The sequence below is a fragment of the Astatotilapia calliptera genome, chromosome 20 (assembly GCF_964374335.1).
Source record: "Astatotilapia calliptera chromosome 20, fAstCal68.1, whole genome shotgun sequence".
NCBI classification, from domain to species: domain Eukaryota; kingdom Metazoa; phylum Chordata; class Actinopteri; order Cichliformes; family Cichlidae; genus Astatotilapia; species Astatotilapia calliptera.
This window is the reverse complement of record NC_137441.1, coordinates 30,498,202-30,526,112: the sequence shown is the minus strand read 5'-3', so window position 1 is coordinate 30,526,112 and position 27,911 is coordinate 30,498,202. Positions and strand designations below refer to the sequence as shown.

At 40.8% G+C, this 27,911-nt stretch overlaps 4 protein-coding genes and 1 long non-coding RNA gene across 6 annotated transcripts; 3 read left to right on the top strand and 2 right to left on the bottom strand.

The window, feature by feature from the left end:
• Nucleotides 1–812: 812 nt before the first annotated feature.
• LOC145423336 (uncharacterized) lies at nt 813–3,996 on the bottom strand. Its single transcript, XR_013904384.1, has 3 exons — nt 3,866–3,996; nt 1,742–2,169; nt 813–1,471 (listed from the first exon to the last, which is right to left on the bottom strand). It is a non-coding gene; the product is annotated as an uncharacterized LOC145423336 (long non-coding RNA).
• Nucleotides 3,771–5,329, top strand: LOC113013033 (transcription factor HES-5-like). The gene is made up of 2 exons (XM_026153588.2): nt 3,771–4,035; nt 4,153–5,329. The coding sequence occupies exons 1-2, from the start codon at nt 3,874–3,876 to the stop codon at nt 4,591–4,593; spliced, it is 603 nt and encodes a 200-aa protein (XP_026009373.1). The 5' UTR covers nt 3,771–3,873; the 3' UTR covers nt 4,594–5,329.
• A 4,090-nt stretch (nt 5,330–9,419) lies between these two features.
• On the top strand, nt 9,420–10,596 carry her12 (hairy-related 12). The gene is made up of 2 exons (XM_026154534.2): nt 9,420–9,573; nt 9,658–10,596. The coding sequence occupies exons 1-2, from the start codon at nt 9,505–9,507 to the stop codon at nt 10,063–10,065; spliced, it is 477 nt and encodes a 158-aa protein (XP_026010319.1). The 5' UTR covers nt 9,420–9,504; the 3' UTR covers nt 10,066–10,596.
• A 1,957-nt stretch (nt 10,597–12,553) lies between these two features.
• On the bottom strand, nt 12,554–16,649 carry tas1r1 (taste receptor, type 1, member 1). Its single transcript, XM_026153487.2, has 6 exons — nt 16,427–16,649; nt 15,989–16,316; nt 15,132–15,890; nt 14,831–15,049; nt 14,418–14,538; nt 12,554–13,773 (listed from the first exon to the last, which is right to left on the bottom strand). Exons 1-6 carry the CDS (start codon nt 16,606–16,608, stop codon nt 12,851–12,853), a joined length of 2,532 nt encoding a protein of 843 aa, XP_026009272.1. The 5' UTR covers nt 16,609–16,649; the 3' UTR covers nt 12,554–12,850.
• Nucleotides 16,650–18,881: 2,232 nt separating this feature from the next.
• Nucleotides 18,882–25,976, top strand: rprd1b (regulation of nuclear pre-mRNA domain containing 1B). 2 transcript variants are annotated; one of them, XM_026154729.2, is made up of 8 exons: nt 18,882–19,269; nt 19,369–19,592; nt 20,478–20,607; nt 20,951–21,084; nt 21,579–21,697; nt 21,842–21,968; nt 22,852–23,027; nt 23,649–25,976. In XM_026154729.2, exons 2-8 carry the CDS (start codon nt 19,442–19,444, stop codon nt 23,796–23,798), a joined length of 987 nt encoding a protein of 328 aa, XP_026010514.1. In that variant the 5' UTR covers nt 18,882–19,269; nt 19,369–19,441; the 3' UTR covers nt 23,799–25,976. The 2 variants fall into 2 exon arrangements, with proteins under 2 accessions (XP_026010514.1, XP_026010512.1); XM_026154727.2 differs by having other exon boundaries at nt 18,882–19,592.
• The last annotated feature ends 1,935 nt before the right edge of the window (nt 25,977–27,911 follow it).

Here is a 27,911-nt window from a genome sequence, read left to right as displayed (position 1 = left end):
AAATGAACTCTAAATAATGTGGAAAGTGTAGTTTAAATTGGATCTCATATCTATTGGATTGATTTAGTCTTTGACGGTTTCATTAAAATTAATTTCTTCACATTTTGCTTCAAAGGCGACATTTTCTTAGAACTTCTTTAGGTGGTCTTGAGAAATAGTTCCCCAGGCTCTCTGAAGGTCTGGATCCTGGATGCTTCGAGAAGCCTGGAGAGCTGTTCCTGAAGACTACTTAAAGTATATCACAAGAATGCTCCCTAATAGTTTAGACGAAGAATAGGAAGACTGTTACAACTGCACTGTTTTTCCTCTTTATATATTTGCACATTTCAACTAACTGCTGCACCTACTTCCAAGTTTTTCAAGCATAATGTAAAGAAATGAAGGGTGGCTAGAGACCTTTTGCGCAGCACTTTACATCAATCAGTATACTTTTCATTAAAAATGCAGGCATGTGCGTAGTGGTGTAAGATGGCAAGTCCCCAGTCTGATTACTTCCTCTTTTCATGCACAGAGGGTTAAAACTCCAGAAATGTATTTAAGAACACTTTTATAAAAGTTTGCAGCTTTAAAGCAGAGCTCTGAGAATTTATGGTTGAATAATTGTGGATCACATGTGAAGTGTTGTTGCATTAATGCACACTAGAGGGTGACATTGATTATGACACTAAAGTGCAAGATATGGAAGTCGAACCTTTCGGGGCTCAACACAGAATCATAATTTAATCATTTACATTTTGAAAGTGCCGGAGCAAACAAAATAAAGAAATGTATATATTTAATCCATTTTTTTAGAAAACAAAACAAGCAGCACATGATGGGAAAACATGTCATTTTACTTAAAATTGCACAGGAAAGCACATTGCACTTTTCACTTATGGCTTTCAGCAACAAATTTTATACATGACTGACAATATCTTAAACATTTACAAAATATGCATTGGCATAAAATTAACTTTTACCCTTTATACAAAGGAATATGACTTTCAGTTTAATAAAACTGTAATAACATGATCTTAAAGTTCTAAGAAGTACTTAGATTTAAGGCATAACATGCACAGTTCTAGGGCCTGTGCAATGACCAATAGGATCACGGTGCAGGTAGTCACAGTTAATGAGAACTCCCATCTTTTCCACCATTTGTGCTTAAGAAGACATTTGGAGAAAAAAGTTTATAAAAATGCCTAGATTTTGTTTTCCTCTTCGTATTTCAACCCTCTTTCGGTGCACTTCTTACTGGCAACACAAAGGCGACACATCCTCAGAAGGTGAGGGGAACAGCCTCATGGCCTCTCTGGAGGATTTGGTGTAGCCATTATGGAAAATGAAGGCCTTCTTCACTGTGAAAAAGGAGACAGTCTTGTCCCACACGTCAGAGCTGCTCATTCCAGTGCTTAGATGGCTCTCTAACGTGGAGCGGAGCCTCACTGCTCTGTCTGTGCACTTCCTTTCCAAAATCATCATCTTACACAGGCTGTGGAAGGAGATGGAGAAACATCAAATTAATGGTAGATGCAGAGAAATGGGTTGTTTCCAGGAGAAAATACCAGCATGCTTAAATATTGACGGCACATGTAGAAATGGTTTTGGTAACATTCATTCAACATAAAAAAAAAAGGAAAAACTTTCAATCACTTTTGAGTCAAATTCACAGATAGTGGAAGAAACATTGCTGTGATGCCTGTTCAAAACTAGGATCAAGCCTAGGATGATCTACAATGAAGTTTCTTGTATTCGAGCTTACGTTGTGTGTTGATCCCTCATGGCGAATATGCAGTCGGATGGCGTCCCGTGAGTCCAGGCCCGTGGGTTACAAGAAAACGTTCAGGGTTATGATTTTACCCACAGAGACCTCCCTCATTTATATACTTATGCCAACTTTCCCACTGATTTAATGTGATGTTGGTTCTCACAGTGTTTGGCCAATCACAAACCAGCATTATGACAATAGGATGTGAATGAATTAGTTGAATTCATTGGGGTACAATGGCCCCAATCCAAACAAACAGGTGGGAGGGGCCCATTGCTTGCCCCTTGTTGAGGGAGATTTCCTTGTTATTGTATCCACTGGGATGATATGTGGTGGGAACGTGGAGGACAACATCTGTCTGAGGACGTTCTTCCTGGAGGAGAAAGTCGTCCATTGGTGGGCAGAGTTTCCAGATAGGCAACCTAAATATTTAGATACATTTTTGGAAATGTGATCTATGTGAGGGCAACAAAAAGCATCATCACAGACTGGATCTGCATCTAAGTGTTGTTAGTACCTGTTATATTAGTCTTTAATATAGAATAATCCCTTTTCTGTTGCAACAAGCTGAGAAAGTGAAGTGGTTTTCACTTTTTTCTCAATTTCTTAAACTTTTCGTGTCAAACAGTGTAAGAGTTTTGCACCTTTTTATTCACAGATTCTTAAAAAAAGTTCATCATCCTATCCAGAAAGTTTCCCACCCTCCACACACACACTCCCTATTCTTCTTATTTAACTTTCTGTCTCTATTTCAGCCTCTCCAATTCTCACGGTAAACATCTCCCGCGCTTGATCGGCCGACAATGGCATACAATCCATCCAGATGGTGTGCCTGGAAGCCCTGTTGACAGCCCTGTTTTCCTGGGTGTGTGCGTGCATGTGTTGTTAGTGGGGCTTGAAGGGGGGGTTGGTCACTCAATCTTTGTGCAATGGGGCACACTTCCTTTGTGCAGGCGGCCTCAGAGTCATTAAACACTGAAGTGTGGGAAGCCTGGGACCACAGCGGCTCCCACGTTCCACACAGGCAGGAAGGGAGCGTGTGACTGAGACGTGGCCAGCGGCATGCAGGTCAGCCAGCTGTGTGGGTGTGTGAGTGTGTGTGTGGGGTAGGGAAAGTGAATGAGAGTGTGGCTGTCTGCATGAGTTTGTGGGGGGTTGCCTGATGTGTCAGCATGTGCTGGGAGCGTGAAAGCTTAAAGCTGAAGCACTTTACAATTCACACACAGCTCTAATCACGTTCATCAGATTAAAGCTGACAAACTGAAAACCAAACGTGTCGCTAATGAGTTATAACAGGCAAATTTTGAATGGCAGTACTTTTTTGTAACTGAGAGAGTACACTTTGCATCAGCTCTACAGTCTTTAGATGTCACACAAATCTCTATGAAAATGCTTGAGATTGGTGAACGTAATGAAAATTAGCTGCGATTAATCACTAATACTTCAGCTTCATCAGGGCTGGATATTGTGAGAGTAATTTGGTCAGATTATACAGCTGTCTCTCAAGAATTGTACTAAACCTTGAATGAGGAAACACCTTATAAACATATAACAGTTTAATCAGATTATCTGAAAAAAGGGTTAAATATTCATAGTCTAAATATTCTCTTTTCTTTTTCAGCTGAATAGGTTTGAGTTGCAAATCTGTTGCTTTCTTTCTCTTTGAATCTTTGAGGAACCTCAACCTGTTGCACAGCTCTGAAAGTCTGCCATTTCACACTGGTGGAAGTGGCTGCATGTTGGTCTTTCTCTAATGCTTGGCCCTCTGTAACACCCACGTGTGCCTGGTGGCAGAGGCACTTTGTCTTCAATTACGTGGCGGTGAAGATGACATGAGACAGCGGCATGCTTCCCTCTGGGGTCACCACTTTCCCATATCAGCACAAGCACCGGGTCAGTCTCCCATCTACCCCCACTCACCCCCCCTCCCTCTGCCCACTCCACCCCGGGCTTTCTCTTGCAGTCTATTCCTCCACCTGCTCCCCAGAGACACACTCATTGTCCCCACGGCTATAAACACTTCATTGAGCATGTGGCAGCCCTGCTTTCCTCAAAGCCCTTCCCAGCACTCCCATTGGCCCGGGGACTGTGAGAAACTCCATCAAGCCTAAGACTCACACATTCATATGGAGATTTGGGTGTATAAATACAGGGCAGTGGCAGAGGAGAGGAGAACGCAGCTCAGATCCAACCAGCTCTTCAATCCGAGTAGAGACCCTGACTCCACAGCAATGGCTCCCTCTGTTTTTGGACAAGCAAACAAGGAACACCTGACCCCTGCTCACAAGGTAAATACTTTTTTCAGAAAAGTCTCATAACTGGATTTGTGTTGGTACAAATAATTCAATTAAAAGCAATGTTCAATTTGATTAAAATACCTTTTTTTTTCTCCTTCTTTTCTTCAGCTGAGAAAGCCAATGGTAGAGAAACTACGCAGAGACCGCATCAACACCAGCATCGAGCAGCTGAAATCCCTGCTGGGGCCCGAGTTCCTCAGGCAGCAGCCTGACTCCAAGCAGGAGAAGGCTGACATCCTGGAGATGGCTGTGTCATATCTGAGAAACTGGCACCAGCAGCAGAAGCAGGCCGGCTTGACCTCTAGCCCGATGGTAGCTAGCGACGGTTACTCCCACTGCGTGCAGGAGGCTGTCAGCTTCCTGTCCCACTGCCAGGTCCAGACTCAAGCCCACAGGCTGCTACTCAGCCACTTTCACGGCCTGCAGGCGTCCAGCGGGACCAGTCACAGTCCCTGCAACCTCCCCTCCCCTCCTGGCTCCCCACTCCATCAGGTCAGCTCCAGCAAGGGCGTAAGCCAGGTCAGCTGTGCTCTGTGGAGGCCCTGGTAACATGGAGGCGGGATCACCTGTGAACCGAGAGAGAACTACGTCTGTGGACGTCATGGACAGAGAGTTAAGGACTTATAGAGAAGTCTGCTTTCTTCTGCTTTAGCAGAAGATTCAATACTGTCAAGTGTTTTATTTTGTGGTGAAATCAGCACGATGTGCCGGTACCCCTTTGGAAGGACTGAAATGATTTAGTGTATTATATATGATACACGCTTTATTATTTGGAGTGCTCATTCTGTGAATGCGTTAATTGTCCCTGTGGGAAAACTGCTCCTGACTTTTTGTTTGTTTTGCAAACATCATTGAATTATATTAACCACGTTGGTTTGAAACTATTTAAGTGTCCGAGACACTGATCGATGTGTTTACTGTTTGTCCCTGATGCTGAGTGTCACTGATTGACGTGTTTCATCAGTTTGCTGTTGATGAATCAAAAACAAGCCATAGAGAGATCCCATGGATCCATCTGTACTGTAAATCTTATAACGATTATACTTTGTTCTATTTGTAACCATCATTTGGCCTGTGTATGAAGGATACTGATACTGTAACCATTACCTGTCCACTTGTAATGTTCATAATGGATTTTTAAAATCTTCATAACAATGCCTTTTATAAAGGCCTTTTGCGCTGATATCAATCTTTGTAAAAAAGAATCTGATTTATTGCTTCCTTGAGGAGTTTGATATTGAAAAAAAATAAATGAGAAACTTCTGATGAAGTTCTGCAAATATAAGTAATCGCAATGTGCTTTCTTTTAAAGAAAACTACAGTGCTAAATATGTCTTGACTTATTACTGATTGATTCATTTCTGTACACCAGAGTGAGAGACAGAGAAGGGAGCTGGTGGAGTGGGGGACTAAAAACTTAAATCCAGTCAGAACTGACAGCAGCTTTAGTTCAGTGTAAGAATTGAGCTCTGGTTCTTGTAAAGATTCATTAGGTTAGTGCTAAATATTTGGTGGTTTGATCACCATTTATGCATCTATGGCTCCAGTAATTAGTCACTTACATCACTACAAACCTTCTAAACATTGTAAAGACTTAGGAAATGGGGAAAATAAAATGGCGATATAACAGAAACTCCAACTAGACGCAAGTTTTCACCATTTAAAGAGTGATGCCGATTAAAATGTACAAGTCTGTCTTTTTTTCTTGCCATAGTGCCAGGTGTATAATACATCTGTTTGCACAGGTCTGGTGGAGCTGAATGGTGGCACTCTACAAGTGCTTAAATTAAATTATAATTCTTACAAAATGACTACATTTTCAAGTCAGTTTAAGTGACAGTAATTTGAGCAGAATGCAACTAAAGAGTTTGAATCGTTAATGTTAATTTACTGATTCAGGAGAGTGTCTTGTTTAGCTAAATTTTGATTTGAGATTTACCACAGGTATCATTAACATGTCATCTTATCCGACCTGGTAATCATCAACAGGTGCTTAAAAAAAATCAAAAATCAGTATGTAGACGCCCCAGCAGGCCACATATGCCGCTTTTCTCTGTTGTGATTGTCTTGGTATGTTGTGCAGTGCTTGAGTTATCTCTCAAGTGCCACAAAAGTCTTTCACAATTATTTGTGTGCGCTGAAGTTGTGGAGAATGTGGGACTTTCTCAGGGTCTAGTTTGCCAGGCCAGATGGTCTGGCTGAAGCTGCCCCCCCCCCCCCTTCAACAGGAGATCAAACACCATAGCTAATGTGATGTGTAACAAGACACACTTCTATTGTTCCCATCTTGGGACCAGTGAATAGGCACAGAGTGTGGGAAACGGGAGATACCACACTCACAGAGAGATGGCTGACGGGAAGCAGCTCTGTGCCGCCGCAGGTCTGAGCAATGGCCGAGACTTTATGGCATGAATTCAGCGCTCTCAGGCGGCTGGTGGGAGGGGGACTCGTCTTCCCACACACTTGTAGACAAAGACCCCCAGCAGCCATGTAGTGCACACCAACTTCCAAAGGAGGAGAACTTCGCACTGACATGATGACAAAGAGAAAAAAAGAGATTTAAAAAGCGCTGGGCTCATTGAAAGTTACTGGATTTTTTTTGATTTTTCAGTAATGACAACAGTTTTAAGTAGTACTGCTGATATGGGCCACACAGATGTAAGAGGAGAAAGAGAGAGAAAAAAAACAGGGCTCCATTACAGTGAATTTTAATTATCTCATTACCTCCAGAGATCCGAGATTTCCTTTTTTACCTGCTTTAATCTCTCTCATATCAGATTTATTGTGAATTATTGTTCAATACCTGTAGCACTTTTTGAGCATTTTCTACTGTGCCGATGCTGCTTTTACATGACTTGTGGTGGGGATGCTGCCACTGACTGGACTCACTGCTGTACAAAAGTCTTGAGACTCTCCTCATTTATTTATTTTAGATTTTTCTATGAAAATGGGAAATATGGGCATTGAAAAATGTGCAAGAAAAAATGGAAATATAGTGTATAAGACAAAAACAGACAATTGTATAATCTAGTGAGTTCCAATATTTGGTGTGACAACACAGCCTGAACTTTTCTGTGTTCATAACTTCATCAGTTTTGACAAGCTCTCAAACACCACCACCTGACTGCACAGATGGCTGTATGCTCACCCAGCTTTACCCCTCTCCTTACCTCCTCTGTACACATTGATCATGACTCAAACTATAAATGTCGACTTTGAATTCATCACTCTACCAGACCTGTTGTGTCTGACTTTCAGTCCAGTTCTGGTGTAATTTTTCATACCTCAGCCTTCTCTCTGTTTCCCCTCTTTATGACCAACCTTCCACTGAGACCACTTCTGATGAGGCTTATGAATAGTAGATGAATCAACTGAAGGGACAGATACATCCATCAGATCTGGTGTTAAAGCTTTTCTTAAATTTTTCCTATTTCTTAAAGACATGACTTTCAGATACTGTACACCTGATGTAAATAGATGTAAAGACACTGCAGAGACACACTTCAAAATGGGCAGAGATATGCCAAGTTGGCTACTAAGACCTCTTTGGGAATCACCTTGTTCGTGTAAATATACTATTTTATGACTCTCAAGCTGTGTTATTTTTTAGCAATTTTCATACATTTCAATAAAGAAGTAGGTTTAAATTATATTATATTATATGTTTTTGCAACAGGCTCCTAGTAACAAAGTGCCTATGTGTTGTGCCAGTGTTGTGTCTTTTATGTGTAGACACAACACTGGTTCATCACTTGAATTAGGGGCCTTTTTATTATTGAATGACTCATAGTTTAGCTTAACAAACAAACAAGAATCAAAAACAAAATTGGTTACAAAGATGCACGTCCCAAAACCTTCAGAGAGCCTGGAGAACTATTGACACTTTGAAATATTACAAAGGAAAGGTCTGGCTCCTCGGAAGCAAAGTCTAAAGAAATCAAGGGGCGGCCCAAGACTTTTAACAGTACTGCATCTCTGCAGTTCTTCCTTTGTGATGAAACCTTTAGTTCTTCTATCAGCACTATACATGGGTAACTGAAAGCACAGACCAAAACCTCCATACAGACAGGCAGTGAAGCCAGTTGACTTGATTTTTCCCAGATGGACCAGGACACAGAGTTTCTGTTTGAGCTGCAACAAAAGATCAATTAACATTCCTCGGAGCGTGGAGGAGCGGCATGGCTTTTGGAGCCCATTTAGCCTGATGTTGGGGGCTGGTGGGAAACTGGGGAGATGGGACTACTCACACTGCGCCCACAAGGCCAGCTTCACATCTGGGGCCAGCCAATGATGGAGGCCCTCAGAGGCACACTGCCAGCCCCGCTCATAATGCCATTAACTTGACACTAATTTGACACAGTTCATTTACAGCAGAGTCTGCAGACCCTCGGGGGAAGCGAGGCAAGGACTTTTGACTAAAGGCTGCCAACAATTTTTCAAAAGAAGTCATGACCAGTAATAAAGATATCTGCAAAATATGCTAAATTTATTAGTTTCGTAATAAATTCATGACTCGGTGACTCTCTCCAGCAGGGTGGCACTTTTGGGTCTTTCTTTGTTTGTCTTTCTATATGGGGGCAAATATAAACATGGCTAATATGCGCGCCCGCCCCTGTTTGTCTTTAATAAGAGGAACAAGAGGCTGAGTAAACGCCTCACGCTGTGCGTCAACACAAGCGCAAAAAAAATCGCTTGTTGGGCATTTTGAAGCGCACGCGTTGGTCGGCCCGGCTCGGGCCAGACAACTTACGCCACTCACCTCCTTTCACACCTGGGTCGTCTGTAGCTTTGAATATGCGCGAGATACACTGCTGAAGCTTTCCCTCACTCGCGATCCCCGTGGGAAACCTTAATGTCAAGGCTTGAGTGGGGCGGAGTTGGAAAAGCAACAGGTGGTAGACGAATAAGTTTCATCTAAGACTTCTTTGATTGTCCTGTCCTCAACTTTGATGGGACTGCCTGGAGTCATACCCGAGGCCTTTATTATTCCAAAAACAACATTTTCTGTCCTCTCCACACTTTGCTATCTGAGCAGTAAAGTGCTCAAGTGTTCTTTGAAGGGGCATTTATATTGTTTTATTGCAGTAACTCATTTGGTCCTTAACTGCAGTCACCCCCTCCCCCTGGAGAGATTCTCTCTTTTGTGTATTTTACTCCCTCTGATCAGAATTAAAAAACAGAAAAAAAATCTGATCAATCCAGCTGATGTAAATTCGGAGATAGCACTTCTGATTAACTCTTAATTGCCTGTTGCTTATCTTGGGAAACATGCCCAGCAGAGATAAATGCTCTCTGAGTTATTGACATCTCCTCCATTGTTGTTGTTGGGAGTCCCACTGGTCAGAGTGTGGGAACCCCAGCCCTGCCTCAGCCACATGACTTTGTTATGCTAATCTCCCAGTATAAAATGAGGAGCGGCTCCTCCAGAGACATCACTGCTCACTTCACCTCTGCAGAGACATGGCTCCTTACTCAACAAACTACTCCTCTGTTCACCACATCAGGATCTCTGAGAAAGATAACATTAAAGTGAGTACCACAGGAGATTTTTAGATTGGCTTGTGCATTGCTGACTTGAAATGTGAACTTACTTGTCTGCCTTCTCTTTCTCAGATGAGGAAACCCATTGTGGAGAAAATGCGCAGGGATCGCATCAACAGCTGCATCGAGCAGCTGAAAGTCATTCTGGAGAAGGAGTTTCACAAGCAAGAGCCCAACTCCAAGCTAGAGAAGGCTGACATCTTGGAGATGACTGTGAGCTTCCTGAGGCAGCAGCTGCAGACAGGCCTCTGTCAGAGTGACTACAACCAGGCCTACTCTCAGTGTTGGAGGGACCCTGTGCACTTCCTTTCAGCTGGCTCAGAGGCTTCTCTCGCCCCTCTGCAGGGACTCCAGCAGCAGCAAGACCAGAAACTCCTTCAAGCCCAGACAGCCAGCAGCTCCTCCCCAGTCTGCTTCACACTCAGGCCCACCACAGTGCAGGACAGCGGGAGCAGAGGCCCCGTGTGGAGGCCTTGGTAGAGGCAGAGACTGAGACATGAGGGGTGCTGAACTCTCCCTCACTATGTAGGAAATATATTTTTCCAGCCTGCTCATTCCTGATGGGTTTCCTTAGCGTCTCATCACATTGATGGACAAGTAAAAGCACCGGCTGACACGTAGCTGAAGATCCCGCTGTGACTCTTAATACGTACTTTCCCTTTGCGTTTAAAGCTGGAGGTTGATTTTGATTTTGAGTACTGATAGTTTTGTTGTTTACTCCAGTGGAGTTTTATCTTTGGACTACTCGATGTTACTGTATATGTGTCTGCCATACTGTGTTTATGGACAGCTGCTGTGGAGAATATTTCTCATCTGTTTTGATGTATCTATGCCAAACTCGATGTGTCAGTATGATTACAAAGCGTGTGTTTTGCGTGTAGATGGGTTTACATTTTTAACATGTTGTACTGAGATGTTTATATTGCTGTTCTGCTATTGTGTAAAGGTTCTTAAAACTCATTCCTAACATTTGTACGACAATTAAAAATAAAAAGAAACAATCATTAAAAATGCTTGCTGACTTCTTTTACACTTATATATATTTCATGAAAAAAGTCCACATTGGTACTATATATATATATATATAAAAAAATACCACTTTATTTTTGCCTCTTTTAGTGCATTTTTATTTTAACACCTCTTTTCAACAATGAATGTAGGGATGGTCATTAATGGTTTGATCTACAAGGCAACAGATATAAGGATGTTTGGGTCTGTACATATCTAAACAGCAAACTTAAAATGGGTTTTGACAACACTGCTGTACACACATTTTCCTCGTTTGGTTTGTAGATTTCATAATCAGGAAATGTGATAGGATTTCTTTGATTTATGCTAAGCAACGTGAACAGAAAAACACATTAAAAAATCCAGCAAATTGCATCTAGTTGCTGGCATTTGCAGCCAGCATCTTGTCAGTTACACACGACAAGATGTATTTTATTTGCAATGCAAAGGCACAATAAACAATCAGCTGACCTTGGCATGTTAGAAACTAAAGCAGTCCCCCATGTTACTAAGTAAAACAATCACACATTCTCCACAGTGCCCAGATTTATGGCCTACATATTGTATTCACAATTACTCACACGTGTACACATATACTTACTTATAATCAAGTATAGATCGCAATAGCATTTTCCTAGCTTGTGTTTTACTGTAAATTCATGCTTCCAACACTCAGTATTCCTAACAGCACAGTGTAATGCTTGGAAATGAAAAATCAAAGCCACTGTTTGCTGCTACCTCTATTTTATTTTAGTATTTTATCAAATAATTTCTTCCCTAAAATAAAAAAAGGACGCTCATGTTCTTATGTGAACATTTTATGTTAACTGTGGATGATTTTTAGTCTTGGTGGTTTTGTTGTTCAAGCATTTCATTCACATCTCTCTGTTTAAATCTCAGAGGTGCTAACTTTGTTATCTCCCCTCACAGGTTGTGATGTAGTGAAAGGAGGCGTGGTTGGTGATGCATGGAGACGTGGGTGTGTAGGTGAAGCGATCAGATTCATTTTGGATGACACTATCAGCTCTGAAGCTGCTCTTCACTTTATAGCGTGTCATTAGCATGACAAAGGCACGTTAATTAAGCCGTATTGGGGTTTGTGTCAGATGAAGATGTATCAATAACTGAGAAGTGAAGCAATCAGAGGCTGGCTCAGTGGAGATAAAACCATTCCAGACTGAGAATGGAGTGCCGTCCATCTCTTATCAGGAGCTGCTGCTTATCTCAGCCTGCATTTACTCTGGGGAACGTGGGCAAAAGCTCCTGATATGCACCCAGGGAATAATTAAACAGGATGCATCATTGCACTGGTGGTGTCAGGGGAAAAGATGCCGAAAGAAAACATGTTATTATAGATTTAATTGCTAGTGTGGAAAAGGCAAATTCTTAGTTTTCACACCACAATGATTTACATAGTTTTTTTGTGCACATTTTTGTCCCTTTGACTTCATGGCAAAATATCATTAATGTGTGGATAGCCACATCCCAAATGAAACCTCGACTCTGCTGGTATTCGGGTGACTTTAATGGTTTGTTGATTTTAGTGTAACGAAAGACAAACACGGCCAAGAGCACAGTGAAACGTTGGCCACAGCAGTTTGCAGGTAGAGGTGTAAACGTGCCTTTGCATGGATTCAAACGGATAGTTTGTATGTTGGGCGATGTTGAAATGAAATTCCTGAATTTTTATTCTCGCGCCTTTTCTTTGTGTACAGACAATAAAACTCCTGCTTGTTCACCCATGGCACACTTCGATTGTTGACCGAGGGTATTAGCCTGTGAGTGGACAGAGAGACTGTGGGAAAGCCAACCTCCGACTCTACTCACACATCTACTGGTCAATAGCGCTGACCTCCCAGCCACAAAAGGCCTTTTCATCTATCCTCTCAAACAACAGCTAACAGCAGCAGTGTGTGTGTGTGTGTGTGTGTGTGTGTGTGTGTGAGAGAGAGAGAGACAAAGCAGTTAGGGATTTCTTTGACATGCAATGAGTTGTTGTATCATTCTGCAACTTGCTGTAACAAACTTTTATTCTGTAACCAGCTGCTTTTTGCTATTGACTCACTTGAAACTTGAACTTGACAATTAAATTACACTGAAATTAAATTATAGGACATCTAAGCAAAAGAATGCACAATCTAATAACACACAAATACACTCACAAGATAAACATTGTTTAAATAAAATGCATTTAAAGCTATTATTTTGCGCTGCCTTGAATATAAGTGCTGTTAATGTAATGAAATCACCACACTACTCATTTTTTCATGGTATACATTTGAATACAATTCTGGAAATGTGCAGTTGTGTTCATTTGCGGTCTCAGCACAATAATATAAATTTTGGGTACAAAGTATCCCCCGAGGAAGGCTAGGACACTGAAGAGTGTGGCAAACACTTGTGCGGCCATGGTGAACGAATCTCTGCTGATGAGGTAGAGGGTGAAGAAGCTGATCCAGGAGATCATGTACACCATGAGGCTGAAGGTCACGCACTTGGCCTCGTTGTAATTGGCTGGCAGGTCTTTGCCCATGTAACTGAAAGTGAAGCAGAGAACGCTGACCATGGACACATAAGCAAGTTCAACACCAGAGCCGACCGAGAGGGTCTTGCTGCACTCGAGCACGATGCGATCCTCGTAGAATTCAAGATCCATGGAAGGCCTGGGGGTGTCGAGGGCCACACGGAGCACGGAAATGATCAGCATGATGGCAGACACTAGGAAAATTGTGAACTCTGGCCCGTGTTTTTTTGCCCACTTGTCATAGGCTGGCGGCAGCTTGGATGCAAATTTAAAAATGCAGACAACCTGAAGGGCGCGCATAGTGATGCAGGCCAGGCACACAGTGAAGCTGTCCATGAATAGAGACTGCTTGAAGATGCAGGCCAGAGGCGATGGCTGGCCAAAGTGGCACAAAGAGCTTATGGTGGCTGCAGTCAGGGCTGCCAGCATCAGGAGGCAGGTGCGGCCCCCGGCAGACTTGGCTACGGGTGTGTTCAGGTTGAGCAGGAGGATTATTGCAGTGCCAAAGATCATGAGAAGGCAGGTGGCGAAAAAGAAGAGCAGGGCAATGGAGAGAGGGGCGTCCCATTCCAGCAGCAGGACAGTCCTGTTCAGGCACTGCTCACTGCTCGGGGGCGCCCACTGCTCTGGCAGACACGGCTGGCAAATTACAGGATCTAAGGAAGAGAAAAAGCACAGCTTGAAGAAAACCTGGGATATAAAAGCTGGACAGCAGTTGTGTCCACTGTTGGTTGAGCTCAGATTCACCAGCCCAAGTCTGAAACTTAAAGTCAAACACACAGCATTTGCTGGAAATCATATAATATGTGATTTGTTATTATTCAACATTGTGGCCCTTGTTTGGTTTTTTCAGGTCGTTTGGCTCCAGCGTCAGAATGTGCATTCAGCACCACCTATTGGACAATTTTACACACAACAATGTAATGGCGCTCTGTTGCAACGTGGATCACTTTGTTCACTGGAAGAAATCTTAAATAGCTGAACTCTATATTGAGTTCTGGAGCACAACAACTTAACTTTTATTTCTTGGATATCTTTATGATTTTGGGGGATTTGTATTTGCATTACATACAATCAGCACCTCTGACGATGCCGATAAACGACACATATTTATTACTGGCTTTTATAATAAAAAGATAGATTTTATATAATCTTTGTTATGAGATCATAAAATCTCAGATTCACTTTTCAGTCTCATTTTGCTACATAGAGATAATATGTGATCAAGGAAACCCTTTTCCACCGCCCGCCTCTCTGTTTTCTATTTATCTCTGCTCCTTTTTCCTTTTTCTTTGTTTACCACTTTTATTGAGGAATGTGGCAGCAGGACAGGCCTGGCAGTCGAAGCAGCACTTATGCTGCCCTGTCAGCAACTTCTTGTGGCCAGTTGGGCAGGGTGGTGAACAGATGGACAGTGGCACCTATACACAGTCAAAGAAAAAGACATATTATAGATTAGCTTTTATTTAAACAGGTCATCTCTAATAGATCTAGCTCTTGGTTGGAAGGGAGAGCAGAGAATAACAGAAGAAATAAATGCTATACAACAGATGCACATAAACCACAACATCAAAAGCATATTTGTTTAACCTTTTTAAATGAGAAATGAAAATGATCCTTTTTAGGGTTAGGGTTAATTTTCTGTGGGTCTTTTTGTAATATTTAATTTTTTTTAAAACTATAAAACAAACCCAAACACCATGTTGCTCTTACTGCTCTTGAACCTTCTTTTCCGCACCACTCAATTTGATCTGCATCAATTGTCAGTGTAATTGGGTCTGGGGTAAAGGAGCCCACTACTCTCAGGGACCAGTCAGTGCCCCTCCAAATCCAGGTAACAATATCATATCCTGTGGGTGGATCTCCATTTGCATCAAAGTACACAGAGGTGTTCTCCAGGGAAAATCGCACATGCTTTAGCTGCTGAAAAAGCTGGGGAGGACAGAAAATGAGAATTATGTAAAGAATAAACCCAAATCAAACCAAACCAAAACATCAGTTTAAATCAACTCACCTCCCATGGATGCACGGTTCTCTTGTTGCACTTTTCGGCATCACAACCAAGTGTAGTGTGCAGAGCATGAGCCAAAGCATACACAGCTTTATACACATTGAAGGCAGAGGCGATGTCATATTCCTCCAGAGAGTAATTATTTCTGGCGAGGCTGTACAGGTCTGTGCTCTGTAGGCAGTCATTTCCATAGCTCATGGTAACATTAGCGTTGGCGCGTTGCATTGAAGCCTCGACTATCTTTTTCTCAAACTCCTCAAATCCGGGAATGGATATAGGTTTGACGGCCACACCGATCACAGTACCGATTGTGTTGATTCCACTTATGCCTGATATAAGAGTTGCCACTGACCAGTCCTCCGTCCCGATCCACACTTTATCTGTTATGTTGCGCTCGAGTACAAATGGGAAGAAGCCACTGAGTTTCGTCTTGCTGGAGAAGACCACAATGGTATTGACGTGGGTTGTCAGTATGTCCGTTACCATGTTCCTCATGATCTGGACTGTTTCATCTGTAGCTGAGGGGATGACTCCTTGGTAGGCGATGCAGATGCCGTAGCTGGATGCTTGTTGGGACAGACTCTTCATGGCCTGAAGCCCATAGTCATTGTCACTGCCTAAGAGAGCGATCCAGGTCCAGTTGAAACGAACCAGGAGTTGGATCATAGCAGCTACCTGGTTCTTGTCACTGGAAATTGTGCGGAAAAAAGATGGATAGTATATCTTGTTGCTCAGCTGCTCACTTGATGCTTCATAAGAGATCTACAATGAGCAATGAGCAATGAGTTTCTTTTAAGATGTGAATGTGGAATATAAAATAATTCATGGACACGAGCAAAGACTTCCAAATATTAACTTACCTGTGGTACAAGAGAGGTCCCCAGTAAAGCAGCAGGGGTGAAAGACTTGCTGCTGCTGTCCGGCCCAATCACAGCCACAGCTGTTTGAGCATCACTGGAATTAAGGGCTGTGTTGTTCTGTGCCCCAGGTGTAGAAATGTTCCTGTACTGTTGGTCGAGCAGGTCCAGGGTGGCCAGGATACTGGCCGGTACTGAGCAAATATCGTACATCTGGTAGCCGAGTTTCACTCCTGGTAGGAGAGAAAGCACCCCTGTTTTGCTGTTGATTTCTTCCACAGCAAATCTCATAGCTTGCAACAGATGAAAACCATGTTTGTTGGGCCTGCCTCTGGAGAAGAAAAAAAAAGAGTGTTAAGTTTGAAAAAACTGACAATATTAACTGGTCCACAAGTGAAATGCATCTATCAGGTTTCTGTCTAATAAAACAGAAACACTCACTCTCTGCATGGAACCAGAGCAGGCAAACCACTCAGCCCATTAGTATAGAAGAGAGGAAAGAGTCCAGCGAAGGAGAAGTCCCCCTGCAGATACATCCCCTGGCTGTGAGTGGTGTGATCTAGATTCCCATCAGCTGACTGCAGCACTAACCAGCCCAAGGAAAGCAGCACAGTAACAGACATGCTCGTATTTTAGCGTCAGCTTATGCACATCTGCATGTGGAAGCTCAGTGTGTTGTGCAAAAACAGATCAGGAACTCTTCTTAAAAGTGTGGGCTGGCAGAGGGGAGGATTTTCCATTCTTCTGAAAAATGTTTACTGAGTGAAGGTACTTTGCATGTGGAATTTGTTGGTGTCATTAGAGTTTTCCTCCCGTTGAAATGATTTGCATAAATGAAAGTCATGAAGAGGCAGTGATTTTTTCATAAATCTTTGACCACTAACATGGAGTGAGTGCAGATTCACTTTTTAACACATTTATTAGGGCTGATAGTCTTTTCCAATATAAGACTTTGCTTTCAAGGATTTTAAATCTTAATCTTATAGATGATATTGCAATTTCAGTGTGATGTACATACATTACGTACATAGATACAAAGTGAATTTATCAACAAATGAAGGCAACATTACAGGTTTTGGGAGTTAAATGTTAACCTGATGCTGCTGGATACTTTTTGTAAGTACATTTTATGATATTATTTTTGTTAAATTCCACATGATGTGTGTTTAGTAAAAAGCAGCTGCCCATAAAACAGGAAATATCTGTTAAACTTTACATAGAAATAATGTGTCTCAAAAGTGTGTCTGAGTCAGCACAAAAACTAAGAATCTACTTTGAAGAGAAAGTATTTTTCCTTAAAAAAATAGAATGAAAAATAAAGTCATCAATGTTTAATAAATATAATATAAAAACGGTTTATTGAGCAGAATCAAGTATAAGATGCTGAAAGCCAAAATTTAATGTCACCAGATGAGGATTCAGGGTCTCAGGAGGTTAGCTTGTAAAGGCATAATTTGAAAGTGATGTCCTACTCAGAAGGACATTTTAGAAAATGTAAAAGCCAATAATAATAATAATACTAACAATACTACCACTAATAATAATAATAACAACAACAACAACAACAACAGTAATACATTTTATTAATTGGCTCTTTCAAAACACTCAAGGGTGCTTTAAAAGCAAATAAAAAAACAAATAACGAATTTCTAAATGTATATAATGTTACATGTTACACTAGTCTTATTAGCTACACTTATTTTGTAATGTGCAAATCCTTCATGAGGGCTGTACAGGTGTGCCAGAATTTGCATTTTGGTTGATATTTGACCTGTATTTTGTCAAACACACCTGTTGTACTAACATGTAATTTGCTTAGATCCAGGGAAAAACCATTGTTTGAACAGGAATACGGTGCATTTTATTATCCGCTGTATTATGCAGTCAAATAGCCATGTAAATTCAAATGCCTGTACAAACACAAAGATTTGATGGCATGCACACAATATGCAGACTTTTAACAGAAAGGTATTTGTTAACATGTCCGTATGAGCCAGGAAGTTGGATAAATTCTCTTTGTTTTGTCCTTTGATGACATATTGCAGTCAGATTAATAACAGAGCTGCATGAGTAATAGATCCAAGTTAAAGCAATCATAGCTTGAAAACAGTCACAAGAAAAATCTACTCATGACAAAAGGTTTATGAGTAAGACTCTGACCTTTACCAACGTGACTCCTCTCTGTGTAATTCTTCCTCTCAGCCTTCCAAAAACGTGTAAAGCAGCCATTATTAATGTACTCTTATGCTTCTTTAATATTATAACATTACACAAAGTGAATTGCAAACAGCTAAGCATAGACTGAAGTTGGGCAACGTTTTGATTAATCATTTGGTACACAAAGAAAGAAAAGTAGTACAACATTTAACTATATTCCTATATAACAACTGTTTGTAATGTCTTTGTGTTGAACTGGAGCAATAACACATAAGTGTTCGGGTCTTACAGCTTTTAAAAGATCAGCCGGTCAAACTGCAAATTTGAAGAGAGGCATTTTGGACATAACATAGCAAAACAATGGGCTGTTTGGCCTATAACTAAAGCTCCAATCATCTTCTCCTCTTCCCGTTGTTTTTGGCCTATCAATCTAATCAAAATATTGATCTGATAGTGTAAAATTGCATGTTTTAATGCATTTGAACTGCAGTGAAAAATAAACAAAAATACAAAACTTTAGTGAATTACTTTTAGCCTTGTAGCCTTATTACATGTTCTAGTATATACATATATAGTCTAAATCATCAAAAATACTGAGATATATTTCCCAAAATTCTCGTGAAATTATAGATGATACTGACTGTCTTTAAAAAAATCTGTGTTATTTAAGCAGTGGCGATATGAACAAAATAGCCTTCATCCCCGGATAAAGATGATGATGGTGATGCCCGGTCTGCTTGCGTCACTACCATGCGACGCGAACATCGAGGTGAAAGTGCAAGCTGCCATTTTTTGAAAGAAGTCTTTTTGATGAGTTAGGCGACCAAAGCCAAAGTGTGAGTTTCGCCGTTAGCGCTTCGTCGTTGGGTTTTTTATGCTGGTGGGTTGACACGTATTAATCGGGCTTGTTACAGAAGTTCTGTGTATCCAGAGTCTGTTTGGAGAGCAGGCTAGCACAGGGCTGCACTGCTCTGCAGATGGCTGCTTAGCTCGGTTGGCTAACGTTAGCTGGTGCTGTAAACAAACACTGGACTGAGTGAAGAAGCAGCTGCTGATAAAGGAGCTCATCTTCATCGCAGGCTTGCTTTAGCGGATTTGGTCGATAATTCAGGAAGCTGTGAGCTAAGGTAACGTTTGGGAGGAGCGGGAAACAGTTTGATGCTACTTGTCAGTAAGTTAGCAGCACAACTTCAGTTTTGATGACAGTGCGAGTCTCTCCAAAATAGCTCGGGGCTCAGTCGCGTTAACGCTGGTCGGAGTCGGTCCGGTCACAAGGGAAGCGCCCACTTACTCACCGGCATGTCGTCCTTCTCTGAGTCCGCCCTGGAGAAGAAGCTGTCGGAGCTGAGCAGCTCGCAGCAGAGCGTCCAGACTCTGTCTCTGTGGATCATCCACCACCGCAAACACTCGGCCCTCATCGTCAAAGTGTGGCACAGAGAGCTGAAAAAAGGTGAGACCTGACTGCCCTCCTGAAAAAACCCCCACACATTTGTGTGTATGTTGCAGCCAAAGAGAGAGCCGGTAACTAACAAGTAAAGGACACTGTACACAGACTGTAAACTCATTTTACGCTGTGAGCCACGTACAGCACACTGCAAAGCCCCTTTCTGTCAGTGCAAAGAAGTTTAACTGTGCATTTAATCCATGACATTATTTTAGTTTCAGGAAATAAATGTGTAGGATGACTTCTGGTATCTTACAGCCCAGTCTGTCCTGTACTGTTTTGTTTTTGTTTTTTGTTTTTGTTTTTGTTAATAGGAAATAGCCTTTCTTAAAACTGTGGACCTATTGTAAAAAACAAACAAACCCAAAAACATAAACTGTTATACTGCATTGTACGGGGGAAAAAACTATTTTTCTCTCAGTTAATTGTTTATCTGTTGCTTAATTACTTTGGTGCAGTATGAACAGTCAAGGGGGAGGTCTTTCTCAGTAGGAAAAGCTGTAATCCAAAATTTATGCACCTTTCTACATTTTCCAAAGCTGTTTAGTGGGCTGAATTGGAATCTGTGCTAGGCTGATTCTGGTCCTTGGGCTTTATGTTTGACACCCCTGCCCTAAGACCTTATAGATGGTCAGCTTACATGGGTGTGAAAGAATAGAAATACTAGTAAATCCAGTTTTATTGCGACTAACAGTGTATTTTTCCTCATTCTTATGCAGTAAGTAAAGGAGATGGGCATGATGAAGGGAAAATATGCCAATTAAAACTCAAACTGCAACTCAAACTCAAAATAATTTGAATGTGAGAAACTGATAATCACTCTGTGAATTTTCCTTGTTAATTTTGTTAAAGCTAACGTTTAAAATGAGATATTTTTCATGTACGTTGCAGCTAAAAGCAGCAGGAAGCTGACATTCCTGTATCTGGCTAATGATGTCATCCAGAACAGCAAGAAGAAAGGCCCCGAGTTCACCAAAGACTTTGAGTCTGTGCTTGTCGATGCCTGCTCCCATGTTGCCAGGTATATTTTAACGGTGACCACCGTGTTCTCTAAGTCTGCTCCAAATTAGACTCTCCTGAATGTAGTAAATGTGTGTGAGTCTGTGTGGGGAAGTAGATGCATGGGAAGTCATTTGTTTGAATTTTGTTTTGTGTTTTTGCTTATCTATTAAGCACAGCAGATCCTATCTGGACGTCTGCAGCCCCCGTTATCTTTTGTTTTTTAGAAAATATGTCATAAAAACTCTGGATGTGCTTTGATCTTTTTATAGCCTTCCTGTGCGTCTTTAAATTTAAAATTTTTATGTAACTCGTTACTCCCTTATTGTCTGCTGAAATCTGTTGCTCCTCTCGTCGCCCTGCAGTGATGCAGACGAGAACTGTAAAAAGCACATGGAAAGACTGCTGAACATCTGGAAGGAGAGGAACCTCTACAGAAGCGACTTCATCCAGCAGCTCAAACTCGCCATAGAAGACTCAAACAGCCCCAGGCCTTCAGGTTAGATGACTATTACATAACATGTTGTCACAGGTGTATGTAAATGTATACGATGCGTTTGACATCACAGCATTTCACTTTAAAACCGTGGCCGGGATCACCAATACTGAAAGAAGTCACATTTTGTGGACGTTTGTTAGAGAGCTGTCATGATTTATGAGGTGACTGTATCAGTGGGCTGCGTCTGAGTAAATACACTGATTACGACTGAATAATTCTCCAAACAGGAAGCCTTTCTTTTCACTCTTTCACTGTTAACAACATGTGTGTCGACACACCTGCATTTGCAGGTAAATGGCAGGTTTTTACTGAGTTTGTATCACAGAACAACAGAAAGAGCAGCGTTCAAGTACCCAAAATGTTATCTAACAGTAAATACATTTTCGGGTTTATCCTGTCGACATCAGTATGCCATCATAGGTGTTAAAGGAAACACATTAGTGACCTCATGATGTGTTTTTTCTGTTCTGTTATCTCCAAACATCACTCTGCAGAAGAAAAAAAGCCAGTGAAAAGAAGCTATCAAAAGATCCAGGAAGATGAGGACGATGATGACAACGACTATAGAAGCCACACTTCTCCTCGCAACGCAGATTCCACGGCAACTCAGCTGGTGAAGATGCCAACGTTTAATCCAGATAATGTTAAAATGGTGGTATTTTTGACTGGCCTCCTTACTGATCTCTTATTACTGTTTCCCCCACTTCCTTTTTTTCCCTTGTCTCCTGTCTTTAAACACACTCTGGCACACGTGCAGACAGAGGAGCTGGTAAAAGCCCTGCAGGACTTAGAGAACGCTGCATCAGGTGACGCAGCTGTTCGTCAGAAGATTGCCTCGCTGCCGCAGGAAGTCCAGGATGTTTCCCTGCTGGAGAAGATCACAGGTAAGGCTTGGACAGCTCAGCTCGGTTTTGGACAAAATTGTTGGTAACCTTCTGTCAAAGAAAGAACAACCTACAGTGGTCACTAAAATAATAACTTGAAACTGAGATAAGTAATAACACTAAAACAAAAAACTTCAAGAAAATCAGACATTGCTTTTAAATTGTCGTTCAGCAGAATCCTTTTTTTAAACAACTAATGAAATTGGCCTTGCTATAAATGATGGTACCCCTAGAAAAGACTGATTCCACTAGTGCCTATTGAGCTCAATTCGACTCGGCTTTTATGGTTTTTGATAGTAGGACCTGGTACCAAGCGAGCTGAATCGATCCAAAAATGTCATGCTAACAGACGGCATGCTGCCAATTGGCAAGTCAGTGGTGTCATGAGAGTGAGTCATGAGAGTGACTCCTTCACAAAATTCAAAACAGACTTTCTTTAAACCCTGCAGTTTCAGCCAAATTGCTGTAATGATCCCATCCACATTAGATGGTAGTTGATTATAATGAAAAATGAGACAAAACGAGTAGAGTTGATCCGAGTAGGTACCGGTACTAGTGGAAAAGAGCCAAGGTAAACTAGATTGTGCCCTGTAATTAGCATCACAGGTGTCTTCTATGGTGTGTACCACACTGACCACAGAAAGCTAAGGAGAGAGCAGCCTCAGGAGATCTTTTTGTAGAGCTTGAGCTTAGATTGTTTTATCTCTGCTTTCAGTGTGATAGAATTGTTCCTTCCAAAAAGACTCGCACTCAATCAATAAATGTTAGGACAGAACATATATACAGCAATCAAGTACTGCATGCAGAGGAGCGTGTTTATCTGGAGTAACCTCAGTTTAAATTAAGGCTCTGAGATTAACAACACACTTTGGCTCAACTCTAGACAAAGAAGCCGCAGACAAGCTCTCAAAAACTGTGGATGAAGCCTGCTTGCTGCTGGCAGAATATAACGGGCGTCTGGCCGCAGAGCTGGAGGACCGGCGGCAGTTAGCACGTATGCTCACTGAATACATCAGCAGCCAGAAGGAGGCACTCATGGAGAGAGAGAAGAAACTGGAGGTAAGGCACTTGACAGACGCAACAGTCATTAGAAAAGGATGTTTGAATGCTTGTGTTTGTCTCATTAATAAAGGGAGCTGTAATACCTGTAATACACTTTGTAGAGTTAAGTACAGATGTCTGAACTCATTATAGCAGTTACCATACAGCATGCCATATTATTTCACAGATAACTGCAGGAAAAATACCTAAAGGTAACAACACCCCCATCTTTTTGAGGTCATGTTCAGTGACTCAGATTAGCTGAGGAGATAAAAACAGCTGCAAACATGTTTATTTCTGCTGTTTAGAAGTTTAGAAGCAGTTTACAGCTAATGCTTCAGCCCTGAAAGCACTCATTGGCTAAAAACATGCCCACATAGCTGGGAGCATGTCTGACATGGCAAGAAATAAAAGAGGTCAGAAGGTCAGCACAGATCTGGTTATCACAGTTGGCAGACGTTTATTCTTGGATGTTTAAATACAATTTTGACGTTTATTACTGACATTTTGGTGCATCTAGCTTTAGAGGTCATCTCCCTTCTTTACTGCCTTGCTCTTCTGTTTCCTGCCTCACATGTTTTCATATTAAAAAAAGATGTAATTTGCTCATACCTGTGCGTATCGTCATTTTTTCGGTAGGAGTATAAGCAGAAACTGGCGAGAGTGACTCAGGTGAGGAAGGAGCTCAAGTCCCACATCCAGAGTCTCCCTGACCTTTCGCTGCTGCCCAACGTAACTGGGGGTCTGGCCCCGCTCCCCTCAGCAGGCGACCTCTTCTCCACCGATTGAGAACCCTTTGCCTCGACGAAGTCTCCCGTATGCTCCTCCCCAGACAATCTCAGCTCCACGTTGGATTTACAGAAATACTCCCAACTGTGTCTCCAGCCAGAGGACACGTGTGGTCAATCCTCTTAACAGTCGCCACCCTACCTGCTAACTCAAACCTGCAGGACGAGGACGAGGAAGGCTTTTGGTAAAATGAGAATGCTCTGCAGAGGAGAATAAAGACTCTGTCAGCCTGTTTATTTTGTTAGTTTTTTTCCCCCGTACCCTCTCGATCGTCAAGGATTCCACTTCACCAGCTTGGAACAAGTTTCCTGTTGCTTTTATTTTGTTTTAAATGCTGGAAGTTTCAGTGATTTAGGAAGAGGAGCTTAGACGTAAACCTGGTTATCAGGACATGTCAGTCGAAGCATCTGGCTGTAAGTTATAGTTCGGATTCAGTGAGCAAAGGCTGTCTGTCCGCTCTCTTAATTCCTAAAGGCTGTGGCTACACTGTGAAGAGGATGTACCATTCATTAGGTTTACTTTTTGACTTTTATTTGCTTGGTTTTTATCGACAAATTAGAGAGATTGTTGATTTACGGTGTGTAAGTGTGTGTTTGTATAGTTAGAAAAAATATCAGGCCACTTCAGTATGTGTTGCTTTTTTGGTTGTTTCACCGGACGCCACACACAGCGCTTTCATTAAAGTAACACTTGGTAGAGTCTGAAAAATGGGATTTGTGGGATACAATCATTCAGGCAGCAATTTTAAAGACAAGGGACTTTTTATTTTCCTGTATGTAAGGATTTTCCTTATTTTGATACAAAGGTGCACAAGGTTCAAAAGAACTGTTGTCATGCTTTCATTTGAAATATGATGAAGCTCATTATGTTCGTTAGTGGAAAAGAGGCACAGTTTGAGTTTTGCTAATGAAATCCTGCACGTTTGAAAAAAGATCATCTAAATGCTAAAACTAAAAATACTATTGCTGTATCTTTTGAAAAGGTAATTGATAAGAAGGCAAAAATAAAAATAAATGAAGACATCAGGAGGATTGAGCCGTTATTAAAAGAAGTGTCAAGATAAACGAGTCAGAAAACGACATTTGCTGATATACTGATCACAACATGTTTGGAAAAGTTAAATAAAAGGGTAGCGTAGTTGCATTAATTAGATTATATGTTATTGCGAAATGAACTGACCATTCTCTACTTTAGCAACATTAATAGACACATTGGACTGATCAAAAATAATTATTAAATATTCCACAGTTCTAACTGCCTGTATCGATTTAAGTATTCAACAGGTTCACGCCTGCATCCCCTTCATATTTGTTTTTGTTTTCTCTTTTCATGGGTGATCCATCCTGTAACAAATGTGTTTATTTAGATATTGAGGTCAGGAAAAGTTGTAATTACCAAAGTCATTATTTTGGTACGAGCCTTTTAGGAGCAGTTCTGCGAGAAGGCCATTTTGTCATTTTGCTTAACTGATATTTAATTTTCAGTTGTCTGATACACACAAAAAAAAAAACATTTATTGAAAAAGTTTATGATAAAAAGATCAGAGACGTTTAACAAACTGCTCATTTCATTAGCGTCTTCAGAAACACGTAGCGACTCCTGCTGCTACAGCTGAGGTGATTTTTTTCCTTATATAAAAGAAAGATTGTAGAAGCTGTAGCTTATCTGCTGATTCCAAACGCTCAGCTGAGACATGCTGTTCATGGAAAACCGTTGCAGTAAAATGATTGGCTTCTCCCGGAAGCCTGAAACCACCAAATCTTTCAAAGAGCAGGTGAAAATTAGCAGTTTTCTGCAGCGTTTGTTCAACCAAAGGTGTGGATGCATTCGTCAGAGTCATTACTGGGGTCATAAAACAGATGTTTGGGCTTTAACATGATCCCTAATATCAAAGTAAACCTTTGGACTTTGGATGTCGAACATTAAAGCGGAGCCATTATTTCATTAATTCATGTTCATCTGATAAAAACCAAAACCAGGAAAGATTTCAGTAAAATTTTAACCCAGATATGCTTGACTGTAGATAACACTTAGATATTTTCTTACTGACTTGCTGTGTGGTATGTGTTTCTCTATAGAATCAGTCTGTACTACCAGGACTCTGCCACTAGGGGTAATGTTTTTTCTGTAATGAAAGTGATTCAGTGGATGCCAATAAACTGGAACCATTTGAACAAATTCTGTGTGTATTTTACATAATTTCAGTATAATGCGAATATACTTACTTAAATTAAAAATGGGTTTTAATTATAATACATAATAACACAAAAATAATAATAATAATAATAAAGTCATATGTGCAAATCAGAGTTTTCCAGCCTTTCATTTAATGCAGTGAGGAAACTCGGGCCTTTTCACAATTTAGAGACCATGAATTACATTTCTGTCATAATTTTAAGTTATTTAAGTAGTGGACCTTATCCTTCTAGGATCTTTTCATTGGGTTTGGTGTATCCTCTATCTAAGAAATTCCCTACTTTAAATATTATATTACAGATATGATGGTGGATGTCAGTAAAAAATCACAGGAAGATGAAAGGGGAACAGACCCTTTCTCATGCTCCTTAGAAGCTGTAAGGGTGGAGGAAGAGTCCTGACTTCAGAAAACTGCATGTGACTCGAAGTAGAGTTCAACAAATACTCAATTTAAGGGGCAAATAAAATTTTTTATTTATTTATTTATTTCCATTAATCATGAATACTACATGAATACATATATAGATATAGCTGCGTTATAAAAACTTGACTTTTATGCACCGGTTTACAAATTGTTTACGTTTGTAAATCAGTGCATAAAAGTTTCAAGTGTTTACACCAGTTGAATCTCAAGTGTCAATTCTGACTTTCTGTGTATTGCTGCATGGTTGGAGAGACTGAAGTCTAACAAGAACAAGGAAGCTCTGAAAATGATACATAGATATTTCAAGATTTACAAGAGGAATGAAAAACTTGAAAACATTATATTTTCATGAATATTTCTATGTCTACACAATGTTTATGCTCAAAAAGAAGTAAGATGAAGTTTCACATTTTCTGTTCCTACCCTCTTATTTCAAATTCCATTGTTTACAAATCAATATTCCAAATTCGACATTAAACGATCCATACATTTTTAACTGTATACAAGTCTAAACTCATATACAATACACACATGAAACAATTTAAGCTCATAAACCAAAACAACAACAAACTACATTTTTACCTAAGCTAAACACCCTATGATGTTTGTAATTTGCTTCATATGGAATTATGCCTATGTGACAAACACCTTAATGAATACTTTACGTTTGGGTTACGCTTTGCTTAATCAATAAAAATCAGGACAAAGCTTTATTATAACACAATAGGACATCTCAGTCACTAAGAGGAACATTTCCTATATTCATAAAATTTATTGTTTTTAAACAATTGTGTACATTTTTGTATAGATGTACCTTTCTTAACTTCATCTGTACAGGTGTTCCACACACTAATGCCTGTGGCTGTAATGTATGATATCTATGAGAACACATCACACAGGTATGCAGCTCCAGCTTTTGTTCTTCAAGTGTCTATGCTGACTGATGAATAATTTTTGTGAGTAAGTTAACTGAGAATAAAAATACATTTGTTTTTCCTTAAATAATTTTAGTTGAAAGCTGCTTGTAAGATGCAACACAAAATAATAACCAGTAAATCCTGATTACACAGACATCTTTCACATATCAGCGATCACAATTCATTACACTGTAATTATGAAAAGACTCATTGCTGAAGTATACTTTTAATGTGGCTGAAGCAGACCTGAAAAACCTGCAGTGGCAGCGTCACAAAGCCAAGGCAGCCAAGCAGCCATGCACTGAGAAATTCAAAGATATCACCAGCAGAGACGAGTAAGTTGTTTTTTTGTTTTGTTTTTTTACAGTATCAGTCAAAGGTTTGGACACACTCAGTCAAAATGGAGTACTTCTTGGATGCCGGTTTAGCTCGGCTGGATGAGCAGGTGACCATATGCCGCATGGCTGAAAGTGGCGGGCCTGGGTACTAGTCCAACCTGTGGCCCTTTGCCGCATGCCTTTCCTGTCGATCTTCACTGTTTCTGTCAAATAAAGCTGTTAAAAGGATAACAAATAT